Below are 15659 nucleotides of genomic sequence, written 5' to 3' on the forward strand. Positions count from 1 at the left end.
GCCCCATGAAGCCAGCCTCCTGTGAATGACCAGCCTGCTCTCCACCCAGCGGTGATGCTGCCCAGCTGATAGGAAGATGATTTCTTCTGCACGTGTTTGGGTTTTTTTGTGGGGGGGGGGTTGAGAGGCCCTTTTTTATTTTAAGCTCTGGGCATCTCATTCATTTTGCCTTTCCCCCGCCCCGTTAGATGTGCGCCCCCCATCGCAATGGCCCTGTGGGGGGCGGTTGGGTTTTTTTAGTTTCGTTTATTTTTTTGGACGGAGGAGCATTTTTGTGTGTGCGGTGGGTGGGGGGCCTCGACCCCTCCCCCATTTCTGAATGTATCTTTGGACAAGAATTGGAAAGACGAAATGGGCCAGCCCCTCCTGGCACCCCGGCTCGGGCTGCGGCGTGGCCCCAAGTCAGTAAAGCTCCAGTCACGCTCTCGAGAGAGAGAGAGAGATTTTTTAAAAACCGAGAAACCGTTGAATTTCCTGTGACCGATCCCCACCCGCAGAGGTGAGCGATTTCGCTCTCAAATGCAGCTGTACAGATGTTGGAGGCGAGGGAGACGTCGTTCGTTTGTTTTCGGTTTTTTTTTAATTTGGGCTTGAATATTTTTTTTTTTAATTGCGCGTATGGATCTGTTGTTCCTTTGTTTACAGACCGTCTCTGGGGCGTTTGTGTCTCACGGGACGGTAGCCACTACACAGGGTACCTTTCCGAGTCGAAATCTTCCCGAGGAGGAGACGTTTTTAGTTTATTCCCCCCTCCTCCCCCCCCGGCAAGTTATCCCGTTGGAAGACACGGTGCCGGAGGGGAGAGGGTTCCCCCGGCCTTCACGCGAGACGACACAAAGCTTTTCCCCGGCTGTGGCAAGCCAGGAACCGCGCCGTGTGGAAGGCGTCACGCCGAACAGCCGGACCATGGTTTCTCGCGTGTGTTCTTCCCCCCCCAAGATTGTTGTACTTTGATTTTTATTGTTTTTCCAAACCAGTGCAGCTTTGGGGGTTAACCCGCCCCCAACCCGTTGGGTTTCCGTTTGTTTTTTAAACGTTTGTGGTTTATGAATTTTTTCAATCGACCAAATGGCAAAGACACTTGTTTTTTTCTTTTTATGTTGAAGGTGGGGGTTGTTTTTTTGGGTCAGGGACCTCTTTTGTTTTGGTAGGCCCTACAACAGATACTGTGAGGTTCCATGGTTACTGTGTTAGTGGCGACAGGGGGGGTCTCCCCTCCCTTCGCCCAGTCAATGGATCAAAGGACACAGGATTTGGATGTGACCTGATCTGTTTCTCACCCTACTCCCCTGTCAGTCAGTATTGGCCTGTAGCGGCCTCCGTGCGGTCAGCGTGCAATAGGCCGCCGAAGGATTTACCCCCCGCCCGTTTGCTGTGTCACAGAAACCCCGTGGTGCCAGTGGGGGCCATGGAGTCTCCACCCGTGGGCGAGGGTCCGGCGTCCCGGGCCAGCGAGGTTCCCGCGGGAACCAATGAGCTGACGGCTTCCCGGATCAGGCTGGGATCCCCCCCTTTGGGACTCTCGGTGAGTGGGGGACAATCCGGAGCCCCGGGATCTCCAGCAGCCGGCTCACCTCAATCCCGGGCCGCCCCCACAGACCCGGCTCAGGTGGGGGGCGACCAGGAGCCACTGTTCGTGTTTGAATTTGCCACAAGAATGTATTCGGTGATTCGGCGCTCTCGGACCTTTCCAGCTAAGGGCTGTCTCCCTGGTTCGCTTCTCCCCACTATCGACTGGGGCGGGGGGGGGGCGTTTACACCCAGCCCCCTCCTCCCCCCACCAGAGCGATCGGACTGTACAGGGGCCGGGCCAAACCAAAGTCTCTTCTGGCCCACGGTGGAGACCGGCCCCGGGAAGGACGTTTATTATCCACCGCGGGGGGCGTTTCCTGCAGTATTTGCCTTATCTTTGTATTGGTTGTCGTCCCCCCCCCCCCCGCGAAGAAAAGGGAACCTGAGCCCAGGGCCGGGGCAGTATTAGCCCTGGGGGTCGGTTAGCCGCCGGGCTGGATGTGGGTTTCCTCTCTAGCAATAACGAACTGGACTCAATCGCTTGCCACCCGCCTTGGGGGCGGCCCCAGCCCACGCCAGCCTCAGGCGCTTTCTCATGCCACCCGGCGGGGGGCAGCTGGGGGGAGGAACACCCCCCCCCGTTCATTGTGTGTCTCTTGCCTGCGTGGAATTAAAGTTTGTAGATATTTCCTGCCCCTGCCCCTGCGAGAGCCAGTGTCTTTCTCCTGCCATCTCTCTGCTGGATCCACTGGTGGGGGGGGGGGTAACTCCCCACAAAAAGGCATGGGGGGGGCCTTTGCCCAGTTGGTGGAGGGAGGGGGAACTGCCACCTTGAAGCGTGGGGCTTCCTGGCACCCCCCAGTGGCAGCATGAGCATCTGTTTACACTGCACCAACCTTGTCGGTATTTAAGGGAGCGAGGTCCCCATGCCCCAAAGCAGGAAGGGGGGGGCTGCCTCAGTTTCCCCACTTGCTAAAGGCGACTGCCACAGCATCAGCCTCCTACTTTCTCCGAGGTCTGAGTCCCAGGACTCGGGTTTTTAAAACCCCCCTCCCCCCCCGTCAGTGAGAAAGGGGGCACAGATTACCACTGGGTTTGGGCAAGCAGGGGTAGCACAGTGTAATTGCCCCCCCCCAGCATCAAGGACCTGGGGGGCACAAAGCCACCCCCCCCACCAGCTGATCCCTGAATGCAATTTTGTAGCAGGGGAGTGGCCAGACTTGACTGGGGTGTGTGGGGGGGGGGGGGGGGGGACACTGGGTCAGGACTCCTGGGTTCTTTCCCCAGGGCCAAGGGGTGGGGGTTGTGGGGGAGGTGAGGCCTTCCCCACATAAATCCAGATGCTGCTGGATCTCTGCTCTGTGTGTGTGTGTGTGGGGGGGCTGCCCTTTTGAAGCCCCCCCAGTGGGGGCACCCCCACGCTGGAAGAGGTTCCTCGGCTCACCCCCTGGGGGCAGAGGCCAGTTACTGCAGCCAACCGGACATTGAGCCTCCAGCCACCTGTACTGACGGGCAACCCCACCCCATAGTGTATTCACCCCCCCGGGGGAGGGGGCACCTGGTGCCTAGGGGCCTTTAACCCCATAGTTGTTCTCCCCTCCCAGAGCCGGGGAGAGAACCCAGGAGTCCTGGCTCCCAGCCCCCCCTGCTCTAACCCACCAGCCCCCCTCCCCTCCCAGCGCCAGGGAGAGAACCCAGGAGTTCTGGCCCCCAGCGCCAGGGAGAGAACCCAGGAGTCCTGGCTGCCAGCCCCACCCACTATAACCCCCCCAGTAAAAACAGGGAGGCAGGTGGTTGGTTTTGGTCATTTATAGTTTGACATGGTGCTGGGAGCCGGTTACCAACACCCCAGCGAAGAAACGTCCCTCCCCCCGCCCGGTGAGCAGGATGACCCCCAGCAGGGGGTGAGAGAGAAGCCCGGGGGGGGGAGGGAGGGAGAGGGCAGGACAGGAGCCGCCCCCGCTCCCCCCGTGTCTGGCTTTGCCTCAGAGTCAGGACCATACACCCCACATCCCACCTCCCCACAGGGGCCCCCGAATGAACCCGATCTCCCCCTGGCCCCACTCAGGCGGGTGGTGGGGGCAACAGGAGCCTGGGGGTGCACCCCCCAGAGGAGCAGCCACACACTGTGGGGGGGTCAATTAGCCACTCCTCCTCCCTTCCTGGGGGGAGGGGTTTTGGGGGGCAGACAGGACCCTGCCCCAGGTCAAAGGTCACTGCCGGACACAGGCCCCACCCCCTCAGGAGGCTAGTTCTCATTCTTTTCAATCAGGAGAAGAAAAACAAACAATAATTGGCAGACATCAAAGAGGGGCTGACAGGAGGTAAAGCCACACCCCCTCCCTGCTGTGGGTGGGGCCAGCGGCAGCCACGCCCCAGGGTGTGGGGCAGCAGGGGGCTAGTTCCAGATTTTTAGGAAGCTGTCCCAGGAGCCAGTGGCCACGGCCATCCCGTCGTCCGTCACCCCCAGGCAGCTCACGCGGTTGTCGTGGCCGGCCAGGACCCCTGCGGGAGGAGACGGGGTGAGGCCAGCCCGGGAGAACCCAGGTGTCCTGGTTCCCAGCCCCACCCCCCGCTGCTCTAACCCCTCGGCCCCCGCTCCCTTCCCAGAGCGGGGGGAGAAAACCCAGGAGTCCTAGCTCCCAGCTCACTGCTCTAACCACTAGCCCCTACTCCCCTCCCAGAGCTGGGGAGAGAACCCAGGAGTCCTGGCTCCCAGCCCCCCTGCTCTAACCCACCAGCCCCAACTCCCCTCCCAGAGCTGGGGAGAGAACCCAGGAGTCCTGGCTCCCAGCCCCCCCTGCTCTGACCCACCAGCCCCCACTCCCCTCTCAGAGCCAGGGAGAGAACCCAGGAGTCCTGGCTCCCAGCACCCCCTGCTCTAAGCCAGCAGCCCCCACTCCCCTCCCAGAGCCGGGGAGAGAACCCAGGAGTCCTGGCTCCCAGCCCCCCTGCTCTAACCCCCCAGCCCCCACTCCCCTCCCAGAGCCGGGGAGAGAACCCAGGAGTCCTGGCTCCCCCCTCCCCACCCACTATAACCCCCCCCAGTAAAAACAGGGAGGCAGGTGGTTGGTTTTGGTCATTTATAGTTTGACATGGTGCTGGGAGCTGGTTACCAACACCCCAGCGAAGAAACGTCCCTCCCCCCACCCGGCGAGCAGGATGACCCCCAGCAGGGGGTGAGAGAGAAGCCCGGGGGGGGGGGGGGGAGGGCAGGACAGGAGCCGCGCCCGCTCCCCCCGTGTCTGGCTTTGCCTCAGAGTCAGGACCATACACCCCACATCCCACCTCCCCACAGGGGCCCCCCAATGAAGCCGATCTCCCCCTGGCCCCACTCAGGCGGGTGGTGGGGGCAACAGGAGCCTGGGGGTGCACCCCCCAGAGGAGGAGCCACACACTGTGGTGGGGTCAATTAGCCACTCCTCCTCCCTTCCTGGGGGGAGGGGTTTTGGGGGGCAGACAGGACCCTGCCCCAGCTGTCAATCACCTCATGCCCCACCCCAGGTCAAAGGTCACTGATGGACACAGGCCCCACCCCCTCAGGAGGCTAGTTCTCATTCTTTTCAATCAGGAGAAGAAAAACAAACAATAATTGGCAGACATCAAAGAGGGGCTGACAGGAGGTAAAGCCACACCCCCTCCCTGCTGTGGGTGGGGCCAGCGGCCGCCTCGCCCCAGGGTGTGGGGCAGCAGGGGGCTAGTTCCAGATTTTTAGGAAGCTGTCCCAGGAGCCAGTGGCCACGGCCATCCCGTCGTCCGTCACCCCCAGGCAGCTCACGCGGTTGTCGTGGCCGGCCAGGACCCCTGCGGGAGGAGACGGGGTGAGGCCAGCCCGGGAGAACCCAGGTGTCCTGGTTCCCAGCCCCACCCCCCGCTGCTCTAACCCCTCGGCCCCCGCTCCCTTCCCAGAGCGGGGGGAGAAAACCCAGGAGTCCTAGCTCCCAGCTCACTGCTCTAACCACTAGCCCCTACTCCCCTCCCAGAGCTGGGGAGAGAACCCAGGAGTCCTGGCTCCCAGCCCCCCTGCTGTAACCCACCAGCCCCAACTCCCCTCCCAGAGCTGGGGAGAGAACCCAGGAGTCCTGGCTCCCAGCCCCCCTGCTCTGACCCACCAGCCCCCACTCCCCTCTCACAGCTGGGGAGAGAACCCAGGAGTCCTGGCTCCCAGCACCCCCTGCTCTAAGCCAGCAGCCCCCACTCCCCTCCCAGAGCCGGGGAGAGAACCCAGGAGTCCTGGCTCCCAGCCCCCCTGCTCTAAGCCAGCAGCCCCCACTCCCCTCCCAGAGCCGGGGAGAGAACCCAGGAGTCCTGGCTCCCAGCCCCCCTGCTCTAAGCCAGCAGCCCCCACTCCACTCCCCTCCCAGAGCCAGGGACAGGGACAGAACCCAGGCGTCCTGGCTCCCAGCCCCCCCTGCTCTAACCACCAGCCCCCACTCCCCCACCAGAGCTGGGGAGAGAACCCAGGAGTCCTGGCTCCCAGCCCCCACTCCCCCACCAGAGCCATGAAGAGAACCCAGGAGTCCTGGCTCCCAGCCCCCACTGCTCTGACCCACCAGCCCCCACTCCCCTCCCAGAGCCGCGAAAAGAACCCAGGAGTCCTGGCTCCCAGCCCCTCCTGCTCTGACCCACCAGCCCCCACTCCCCTCCCCGACCCGGGGAGAGAACCCAGGAGTCCTGGCTCCCAGCCCCCCCTGCTCTGACCCACCAGCCCCCACTCCCCTCCCCGACCCGGGGAGAGAACCCAGGAGTCCTGGCTCCCAGCCCCCCCTGCTCTGACCCACCAGACCCCACTCCCCTCCCCGACCCGGGGAGAGAACCCAGGCGTCCAGGCTGACCTGCGCGGTCGCCTTTCATGGCGTCCCAGATGTTGCAGTTGAAGTCGTCGTAGCCGGCCAGCAGGAGGCGCCCGCTCTTGGAGAACGCCACCGAGGTGATGCCGCAGATGATGTTGTCGTGCGAATACATCATGAGCTCCTGGTCGGCGCGCAGGTCGAAGAGCCGGCAGGTGGCGTCGTCCGAGCCCGTGGTGAAGGCGTTCCCGTTGGGGAAGAACTGGGCAGGGAGCAGGGCATCAGGGAACCCAGGCGTTCGGGCTCCCAACCCCCCTGCTCTGACCCCCCTCCCAGCGCCGGGGAGAGAACCCAGGAGTCCTGGCTCCCAGCCCCCCTGCTCTAACCACCAGCCCCCACTCCCCTCCCAGAGCCAGGGAGAGAACCCAGGAGTCCTGGCTCCCAGCCCTCCTGCTCTAACCACCAGCCCCCACTCCCCTCCCAGAGCCGGGGAGAGAACCCAGGAGTCCAGGCTCCCAGCCCCCCTGCTCTAACCACCAGCCCCTACTCCCCTCCCAGAACCAGGGAGAGAACCCAGGAGTCCTGGCTCCCAACCCCCCTGCTCTAACCCACCAGCCCCCACTCCCCTCCCAGAGCCGGGGAGAGAACCCAGGAGTCCTGGCTCCCAGCACCCCCTGCTCTAACCACCAGCCCCCACTCCCCTCCCAGAGCCGGGGAGAGAACCCAGGAGTCCTGGCTCCCAGCCCCCCTGCTCTAACCACCAGCCCCCACTCCCCTCCCAGAGCCAGGGAGAGAACCCAGGAGTCCTGGCTCCCAGCCCCCCTGCTCTAACCCACCAGCCCCCACTCCCCTCCCAGCGCCGGGGAGAGAACCCAGGAGTCCTGGCTCCCAGCCCCTCCCCGGAATTTGGTGGGATTTCTAAGTTGCGGGTCAGTTTTTTGGGGGCAGGGGGTTGTCCGTGCCACATGGGGGGTGCTGAGGGGGCGGTTATGTGAAACTGGGGCATACGGGGAGGTTGGGGGGGATGGGGTCACTCACACGCACTTATTCCGAGGGAAGGTGAAGGGTATATCGGGGGTCCGGGGGGGCGCTGATGTCCAACTCATGCCCGATAAACATCTGTGTGTGGGTGAGGCGAATCGGGGATCCTGGGGGGGGGATCAGGGGCCCCATGGCGGTTTCGGGGGGCCCTGGGGCACTCTCACACGTGGCGTTGATGTCTGACGAACGTCTGTGTGTGGGTGAGGGGGATCCGGGGGCCCCACGGCGGTTTCGGGGGGCCCCACGGCGGTTTCGGGGGGCCCCACGGCGGTTTCGGGGGGCCCCACGGCGGTTTCGGGGGGCCCCGGGGCACTCACACACACGGCGTTGATGTCCGACTCGTGCCCGGTGAACGTTTGCCGGCACATACTGTCCCGTACGTCCCACAGCTTGATGGAGGCGTCGCAGGCGCCGGACACGAAGCTCCGGGCGTCGGGGGCCAGCGAGAGACTCATCACGTCCCCGCTGTGGCCCCCGAAAGTCGTCGTCTGCTGCCCCGTCTCGATGTCCCATAGCGCACTGGGGGGGGGGGGAGAGGCTGGGACACTGCTGGCTCCGCCCCCAGCCCTGCCCACCACCCCCAGCCCTGCCAGCTGGCTCCGCCCCCAGCCCTGGCCCCCAACCCCAGCCCTGCCAGCTGGCTCCGTCCCCAGCCCTACCCACCAACCCCACCCCTGCCAGCTGGCTCCGCCCCCAGCCCTGCCCACCAACCCCAGCCCTGCCAGCTGGCTCCACCCCCAGCCCTGCCCACCAACCCCACCCCTGCCAGCTGGCTCCGCCCCCAGCCCTGCCCACCAACCCCAGCCCTGCCAGCTGGCTCCACCCCCAGCCCTGCCCACCAACCCCAGCCCTGCCAGCTGGCTCCACCCCCAGCCCTGCCCACCAACCCCACCCCTGCCAGCTGGCTCCGCCCCCAGCCCTGCTCACCAACCCCAGCCCTGCCAGCTGGCTCCACCCCCAGCCCTGCCCACCAACCCCAGCCCTGCCAGCTGGCTCCGCCCCCAGCCCTGGCCCCCAACCCCAGCCCTGCCAGCTGGATCCACCCCCACCTGGCAACGTGACCCCTGGCTCACTGGCTCCGCCCCCAACCCCACCCCTGCCAGCTGGCTCCGCCCCCAGCCCTGCCCCCCAACCCCACCCCTGCCAGCTGGCTCCGCCCCCACCTGGCAACGTGACCCCTAACTCACTGGCTCCGCCCCCAGCCCTGCCCACCAACCCCACTCCCGCCAGCTGGCTCCCCCCCAGCCCTGGCCACCTACCCTACTCTTAGCCTGCTGGCTCCACCCACCAACCCCACCCCTGGCCCGCTGGCCCCGCCCCTACCTGGCAACCCCACCCCTGCTCCTCTGGCTCCACCCACCAACCCCACCCCTGGCCCATTGACTTCGCCCCCCCCCCCCTCAGCCCTTCCCACCAACTCCCCCAGCTGGCTCTCCCCAGCCCTGCCACTCCCACCTGTTGGCCCCGCCCCTACCTGGCAACCCTACCCCTGGCTCCGCCCTTAGCCCCGCCCCTCAACCCCACCCCAGCCCACTGGCTTCGCCCCTGTCTGCTGACTCCGCCACTAGCCCTGCCAACCAACCCCACCCCACCAGCTGGCTGCACCCTGGCCTGCCAAGCCCACCCTCCAGCCCCATCCCCGCTGGCCCCCTGGGGAGCAGATCCCGGGACGCCCAGAGCGCAAGGCCTGGAGATGGGGGGGGACTCACCAGGTGGTGTCCCCTGAGCTGGTGATGATCTGATTGTCATCGAGGAAGCGGCAGCAGGAGAGGTAACCTTGCGAGGGAGAAGGGCAAGATGCCGATTAGCTGGGGAGAGAACCCAGGTGTCCTGGCTCCACCCCATCCCCCACCCACCACCCCTCCCCAGCACTCACCCGTGTGGCCCGGCAGCTCCCGGCTCACGCGCACGTTCCCCTCCCGGGTCTTCAGGCTGTAGATGGAGCAGATGTTGTCCAGGCCCCCGCAGGCCACGTAGTTCCCCGACGGGGCATAGGCGCAGGTCATGACCCAGGAGGAGCGCAGCGGGATGGCGTGGACCTGGGGGGAGGGAAAGGTGGGCCCATCTGCCCTGGTATCCAGCCTCCCCCCTCCCCCCGGGGCCCATCTGCCCCGGTATCCAGCCTCCCCCCTCCCCCCGGGGCCCATCTGCCCCGGTATCCAGCCTGCCGCCTCCCCCCCCGGGCCCATCTGCCCCGGTATCCAGCCTGCCGCCTCCCCCCCCGGGCCCATCTGCCCCGGTATCCAGCCTGCCGCCTCCCCCCCCGGGCCCATCTGCCCCGGTATCCAGCCTCCCGCCTCCCCCCCCGGGCCCATCAACCCCGGTATCCACCCTGCCGCCTCTCCTCAGGCCCATCTGCCCCGATATCCAGCCTCCCGCCTCCCCCCCCCGGGCCCATCTTCCCCGGTATCCAGCCTGCCGCCTCTCCCCAGGCCCATCAACCCCGGTATCCACCCTGCCACCTCTCCCCGGGCCCATCTGCCCCAGTGTAGCAGGCAGTTACCCGGTTCTGGTGGAGGAAGGCCAGGCTGATTGGGGGAAGCGGCCACGCCCCAGTCAGGCCACGCCCGGCCCTGCTATAAGGGCCCAGGGAGCAGCTGGCTCAGACTCCCTCCAGCATGGGCTCGGGAAGGGCTGGGCTGGGCTGCCGGGAAGCTCGGGGTCCCGAGACCGCTGGCCTGGCGAGTCCCCAGGCCGAGGCCTTGGTAAAGGCCCCAGAGGTGCGGGGGCAGCCTGGGGAGAGGTGGTGGCAGCTGGTGCGACCCCCTTGCCAGTGACAAGGGGCCAATCCAGGCTGCATCTGCCCCAGAGAAAGAGGGCTGGATGACGACTGGCTGCAGACACTGAGGCAACGGGGGGATGGAGGGTGGGGGTTCCCCTGGGAGGAGAGACCCGGAGTGTGGGGGTACGGCCGGGGGCAGCACCCCAAGATAAGGGGCACCGGGGTGTGGGAGGGACACAGGGGCCTGAGGCAGGAGAGACACCAGCCAGCAGGAGGCGCCATGCCAGTGAATAAACGATTGCCCCCCCCCGGACCCCATCTGCCCCGGTATTCCCCCCCACCCCCGGTATCCCACCTGCTGCCCTCACCTTATTCGTGGTGTAACTGTCCCAGATGATCAGTTTCCCGTCCTGCGAGGCGCTGACCAGCAGCCTGGGGGGGGAGAGAGCCCCTGTGAGCGCAGCTTGGTCCAGGGGCATGTGCCCCCCAAGCAGGCTGGCCCCACTGCTCCAGGCTAGCACCAGAGGTGGCGCTGTGCTGCAGGGTGGAAGCTCAGCGGGGGGGGGCTCTCCACCGGGGAGGTGAGCGTATCTTGGTGCCGGATCCCCATGTAACCGGCCCCCCCATGCCAGAGGTGGCTGCATGTCAGCGCTGGGCGAGGGGTCCCTGGGTAACCCGCCGCCCCGCCCCAGAGGTGGCTGCATCTCAGCGCCAGACAAGGGGTCCCTGGGTAACTGGCCGCCCCGCCCCAGAGATGGGCACATCTTGGCCCGGGTGAGGGGTCTCTGGGTAACTGGCCGCCCCGCCCCAGAGCTGGCTGCATTTCAGTGCGGGGTGAGGGGTCCCTGGGTAACCAGCCCTCCCGCCCCAGAGGTGGGCGCATCTCGGCCCGGGGGAGCTCTCACCTGGAGTCGGTGCCCCAGTGCATGGCGTAGATTTTCGCCAGGTGGCCTCGCAAGGTGCGTCGCGTCCGCATCTGGATGCGCCCCACGGGGTCCATCGCGGCGGTGATCTGGGGAGGGGCAAAGCGGTGAGGGGTCGGGGGGACGGGCAGGGGAGGGGCCGAGAGAGACTCAGCAAGGGGGGGCAGGGCAGGGCCCAGCATCGCTCACCTGGCTCAGGGTGGAGTCGCCGCATGATTTCCGCGCGTCCTGGGGAGGGGGGGGAATGGGGTGAAAATCTGAACAGTCCAACCCCCCCCAAGAACCCAGGAGTCCTGGCTCCCAGCACCGCCCAATCTAACCCACCAGCCCCCACTCCCCTCCCAGAGCTGGGGAGAGAACCCAGGAGTCCTGGCTCCCAGCCCCCCTGCTCTGACCCACCAGTCCCCACTCCCCTCCCAGAGCCGGGGAGAGAACCCAGGAGTCCTGGCTCCCAGCCCCCCCTGCTCTGACCCACCAGCCCCCACCCCCTCCCAGAGCTGGGGAGAGAACCCAGGAGTCCTGGCTCCCAGCCCCCCTGCTCTGACCCACCAGCCCCCACCCCCTCCCAGAGCTGGGGAGAGAACCCAGGAGTCCTGGCTCCCAGCCCCCCTGCTCTAACCCACCAGCCCCCACTCCCCTCCCAGAGCCGGGGAGAGAACCCAGGAGTCCTGGCTCCCAGCCCCCCTGCTCTGACCCTCCAGCCCCCACTCCCCTCCCAGAGCCGGGGAGAGAACCCAGGAGTCCTGGCTCCCAGCCCCCCCTGCTCTAACCACCAGCCCCCACTCCCCTCCCAGAGCCGGGGAGAGAACCCAGGAGTCCTGGCTCCCTTCCCCCCCTGCTCTAACCCACCAGCCCCCACTCCCCTCCCAGAGCCGGGGAGAGAACCCAGGAGTCCTGGCTCCCAGCCCCCCTGCTCTAACCACCAGCCCCCACTCCCCTCCCAGAGCCGGGGAGAGAACCCAGGAGTCCTGGCTCCCTTCCCCCCCTGCTCTAACCCACCAGCCCCCACTCCCCTCCCAGAGCCGGGGGAGAACCCAGGAGTCCTGGCTCCCAGCCCCCCCTGCTCTAACCCACCAGCCCCCACTCCCCTCCCAGAGCCGGGGAGAGAACCCAGGAGTCCTGGCTCCCAGCCCCCCCTGCTCTAACCCACCAGCCCCCACCCCCTCCCAGAGCTGGGGAGAGAACCCAGGAGTCCTGGCTCCCAGCCCCCTGCTCTAACCCACCAGCCCCAACTCCCCTCCCAGAGCCGGGGAGAGAACCCAGGAGTCCTGGCTCCCAGCCCCGCCTGCTCTGACCCACCAGCCCCCACTCCCCTCCCAGAGCCGGGGAGAGAACCCAGGAGTCCTGGCTCCCAGCCCCCCTGCTCTGACCCACCAGCCCCCACTCCCCACCCAGAGCCAGGGAGAGAACCCAGGAGTCCTGGCTCCCAGCCCCCCTGCTCTAACCACCAGCCCCCACTCCTCTCCCAGAGCCGGGGAGAGAACCCAGGAGTCCTGGCTCCCAGCCCCCCCTGCTCTAACCCACCAGCCCCCACTCCCCTCCCAGAGCCGGGGAGAGAACCCAGGAGTCCTGGCTCCCAACCCCCCTGCTCTAACCCACCAGCCCCCACTCCCCTCCCAGAGCCAGGGAGAGAACCCAGGAGTCCTGGCTCCCAGCCCCCCTGCTCTGACCCACCAGCCCCCACTCCCCTCCCAGAGCCGGGGAGAGAACCCAGGAGTCCTGGCTCCCAGCCCCCCTGCTCTAACCACCAGCCCCCACTCCCCTCCCAGAGCCGGGGAGAGAACCCAGGAATCCTGGTTTCCCGTGCAGGGGGGAAGTGGGGGTGCTCGGACGCCTGGGTTCCCCGGGGGGGGAGGGGCTCCCCGGACGCCTGGGTCCCCGGGGGCGGGGGGGGGGAGGGGCTCCCCGGACGCCTGGGTCCGGGGCGGGGGGGGGGGAGGGGGTAGAGCCCGGTCGCCTGGGTCCCCGGCGGGGGGGGGTGTGGGGGGGGAATGGCGCCCGGACGCCTGGGTCCCCGGCGGGGGGGGGAGGAGATGGGGGAGGGGCTCCCGGACGCCTGGGTCCCCGGCGGGGGGGAGGAGGTGGGGGAGGGGCTCCCGGACGCCTGGGTCCCCGGGGGGGGGGGAGGAGGTGGGGGAGGGGCTCCCGGACGCCTGGGTCCCCGGCGGGGGGGGAGGAGGTGGGGGAGGGGCTCCCGGACGCCTGGGTCCCCGGCGGGGGTGGAGGAGGTGGGGGAGGGGCTCCCGGACGCCTGGGTCCCCGGCGGGGGGGGATGAGCAGGGGGCGGGGCCCCCCGGACGCCTGGGTCCCCGGAGGGGGAGGATGAGCAGGGGGCGGGGTCTCCCGGACGCCTGGGTCCCCGGGGGGGGGTGAGCGGGGGCGGGGTCTCCCGGACGCCTGGGTCCCGGGGGTTGGGGTGGGGGTGGGGCTCCCGGACGCCTGGGTCCCCGGGGGAGATGGGGGTGGGGGGGGGCTCCCGGACGCCTGGGTCCCCGGGGGGGGGAGGGGCTCCCGGACGCCTGGGTCCCCGGGGGGGGCGAGGGGGGAGGGGCTGCCGGACGCCTGGGTCCCCGGGGGGGTTGGGGTGGGGGAGGGGCTCCCGGACGCCTGGGTCCCGGGGGGGGAGAGGAGGGGGTGGGGCTCCCGGACGCCTGGGTCCCCGGGGGGGGAGGGAAGGGGCTCCCGGACGCCTGGGTCCCCGGGGGTGGGGGAGGTGTGGGGGAGGGGCTCCCGGACGCCTGGGTCCCCGGGGGGGGTGGGGCTCCCGGACGCCTGGGTCCCCCAGGGGGGGGGCTCACCCGGATCTGGGCGCGCAGCTGCTCCGCCTCCTGCCGCAGCTGCTCCAGTTCGCTCATGGCCGCGCCGGGACCTGCGGGGGCGGGGTCAGCACGAGCCCGGGACCCAGGCGTCCGGGCCCCCCCACTGCCAGGCGCAGCCTCGTTCCGGGCCCGGGGACTCGTTTCCGGGCCGCTCCCCGGGGCGGAAGGATCCGGCCTGGGCCGCTGCGCGCGACCGGGACTCAGCGGCGGAGGGATCCGCCCGCCCCGGTGATGCGGCTGCCGCCGACCGCGCCCCAGAGCTCGGGAGAGACCAAGTGCGCGGCCCACGGGGGGGAGGGGGGCTAGGGCGATACCATCCGGGCCTGGCGCCGGGCGATACCAAGTCACTTCCTAGACCTGCGGCCCAGGATTCCGACGGGAGATACCAACTCACTGCCGGGGGGCAGGGTGACACCGTCTCCCATGGAGGATGGAGCTTGCCATGGGAGATACCAATAGGGACAGGGGGGAGAGCTTGTGGTGGGAGATACCAACTCACTTCTTGGGCTGAGGGGGGGGTGACATGCTATGTAATTAGGGGGCGGGGCGTGTGATAGCAGATACCAACTCATTCCCCGGGAGAAGGGGGAGACCATTTACAATGAGAGGTGTGTCCGTAGGAATAGCAGAAACCATTTCAGTTATGGGATGTGCGGGGTAATACCACTGCCCTAAGAGGGTAGACAGTAGCAGATACCAACTCTCCGAGGTAACAGGTTGAGACCTCCCACATAGGGCGGTGTGGGCGGGGACTAGGGATGGGATATACCAACTCCCTTTCTGGGGGGGCAGGGGAGGATTATCTCACCCACGGGTGGGGACTGTGGCATGGAGAGGTCTCTTTTCCTGGGGGGGAGGAAGAGACCATCTTGCAGACGTGCAGTGGGGGGGAATAGAGGTTGAGACCAAGGCGGAGGGGTAGGGATGGGAAATACCAACCCTTACACATACTAACGTGGGTTGTACCAATTGCGAAGGGGGAGAGCGTGGGCTGCGACTAAACCATCTAAACCGGCAGGAAGAGCTGGGCTGTACCAAGTGTCTGAAATGTGCCTATCCCAGCCACACACTGCCCCCCCCCCCCCAGCCAGGGAGAGAACCCAGGAGTCCTGGCTCCCAGCCCCCCTGCTCTAACCACCAGCCCCCACTCCCCTCCCAGTGCTGGGGAGAGAACCCAGGAGTCCTGGCTCCCAGCCCCCCCTGCTCTGACCCACCAGCCCCCACTCCCCTCCCAGAGCTGGGGAGAGAACCCAGGAGTCCTGGCTCCCAGCCCCCCGCTCTAACCCACCAGCCCCCACTCCCCTCCCAGAGCCGGGGAGAGAACCCAGGAGTCCGGGCTCCCAGCCCCCCCTGCTCTAACCCACCAGCCCCCACTCCCCGCCCAGAGCCGGGGAGAGAACCCAGGAGTCCGGGCTCCCAGCCCCCCTGCTCTAACCCACCAGCCCCCCCTCCCCTCCCCTCCCAGAGCCGGGGAGAGAACCCAGGAGTCCTGGCTCCCAGCCCCCCTGCTCTGACCCACCAGCCCCACTCCCCTCCCAGAGCCGGGGAGAGAACCCAGGAGTCCTGGCTCCCAGCCCCCCCTGCTCTGACCCACCAGCCCCCACTCCCCTCCTAGAGCCGGGGAGAGAACCCAGGAGTCCTGGCTCCCAGCCCACCTGCTCTAACCCACCAGCCCCCACTGCCCTCCCAGAGCCGGGGATGGAACCCAGGAGTCCTGGCTTCTGCTGTTAAACTCCTACACACCCCAGCTCAGTATCTGGCCCCAGTCTAGGGGAATTTTGGATTTTCCTTGTTTGAAATAATCTGGGGTGTGGAATTGCGGGGGACTGAATAGGGAGACAGGTATGAAGGA

General features: G+C 67.4%; 1 protein-coding gene and 1 long non-coding RNA gene across 2 annotated transcripts; one reads left to right on the forward strand and one right to left on the reverse strand.

The window, feature by feature from the left end:
• The first annotated feature begins 3280 nt into the window (after nt 1-3280).
• On the forward strand, nt 3281-5098 carry LOC115640094. The gene is made up of 2 exons (XR_003997808.1): nt 3281-3717; nt 4989-5098. It is a non-coding gene; the product is annotated as an uncharacterized LOC115640094 (long non-coding RNA).
• GNB2 (G protein subunit beta 2) lies at nt 4581-14233 on the reverse strand. Its single transcript, XM_030542960.1, has 9 exons — nt 13787-14233; nt 11178-11216; nt 10971-11077; nt 10434-10497; nt 9220-9382; nt 9053-9119; nt 7661-7862; nt 6348-6564; nt 4581-5316 (listed from the first exon to the last, which is right to left on the reverse strand). Exons 1-9 carry the CDS (start codon nt 13841-13843, stop codon nt 5210-5212), a joined length of 1023 nt encoding a protein of 340 aa, XP_030398820.1. The 5' UTR covers nt 13844-14233; the 3' UTR covers nt 4581-5209.
• Between the last annotated feature and the right edge of the window lie 1426 nt (nt 14234-15659).

This window comes from Gopherus evgoodei, unplaced genomic scaffold, assembly GCF_007399415.2.
Source record: "Gopherus evgoodei ecotype Sinaloan lineage unplaced genomic scaffold, rGopEvg1_v1.p scaffold_200_arrow_ctg1, whole genome shotgun sequence".
In the NCBI taxonomy this organism is placed as follows: Eukaryota; Metazoa; Chordata; order Testudines; family Testudinidae; genus Gopherus; species Gopherus evgoodei.

Bases quoted from the DNA above. Each gene is read 5' to 3' on its own strand.
- GNB2 (XM_030542960.1), bottom strand. From the start codon at position 13,843: ATGAGCGAACTGGAGCAGCTGCGGCAGGAGGCGGAGCAGCTGCGCGCC. The intron at 10,498-10,970 runs GTGAGAGCTCCC...CTCCCCCCCCAG, and splicing joins CACTGGGGCACCGACTCCAG to GCTGCTGGTCAGCGCCTCGC. The intron at 7,863-9,052 runs GTGAGTCCCCCC...CCCCCCCCCCAG, and splicing joins AGCTCAGGGGACACCACCTG to TGCGCTATGGGACATCGAGA.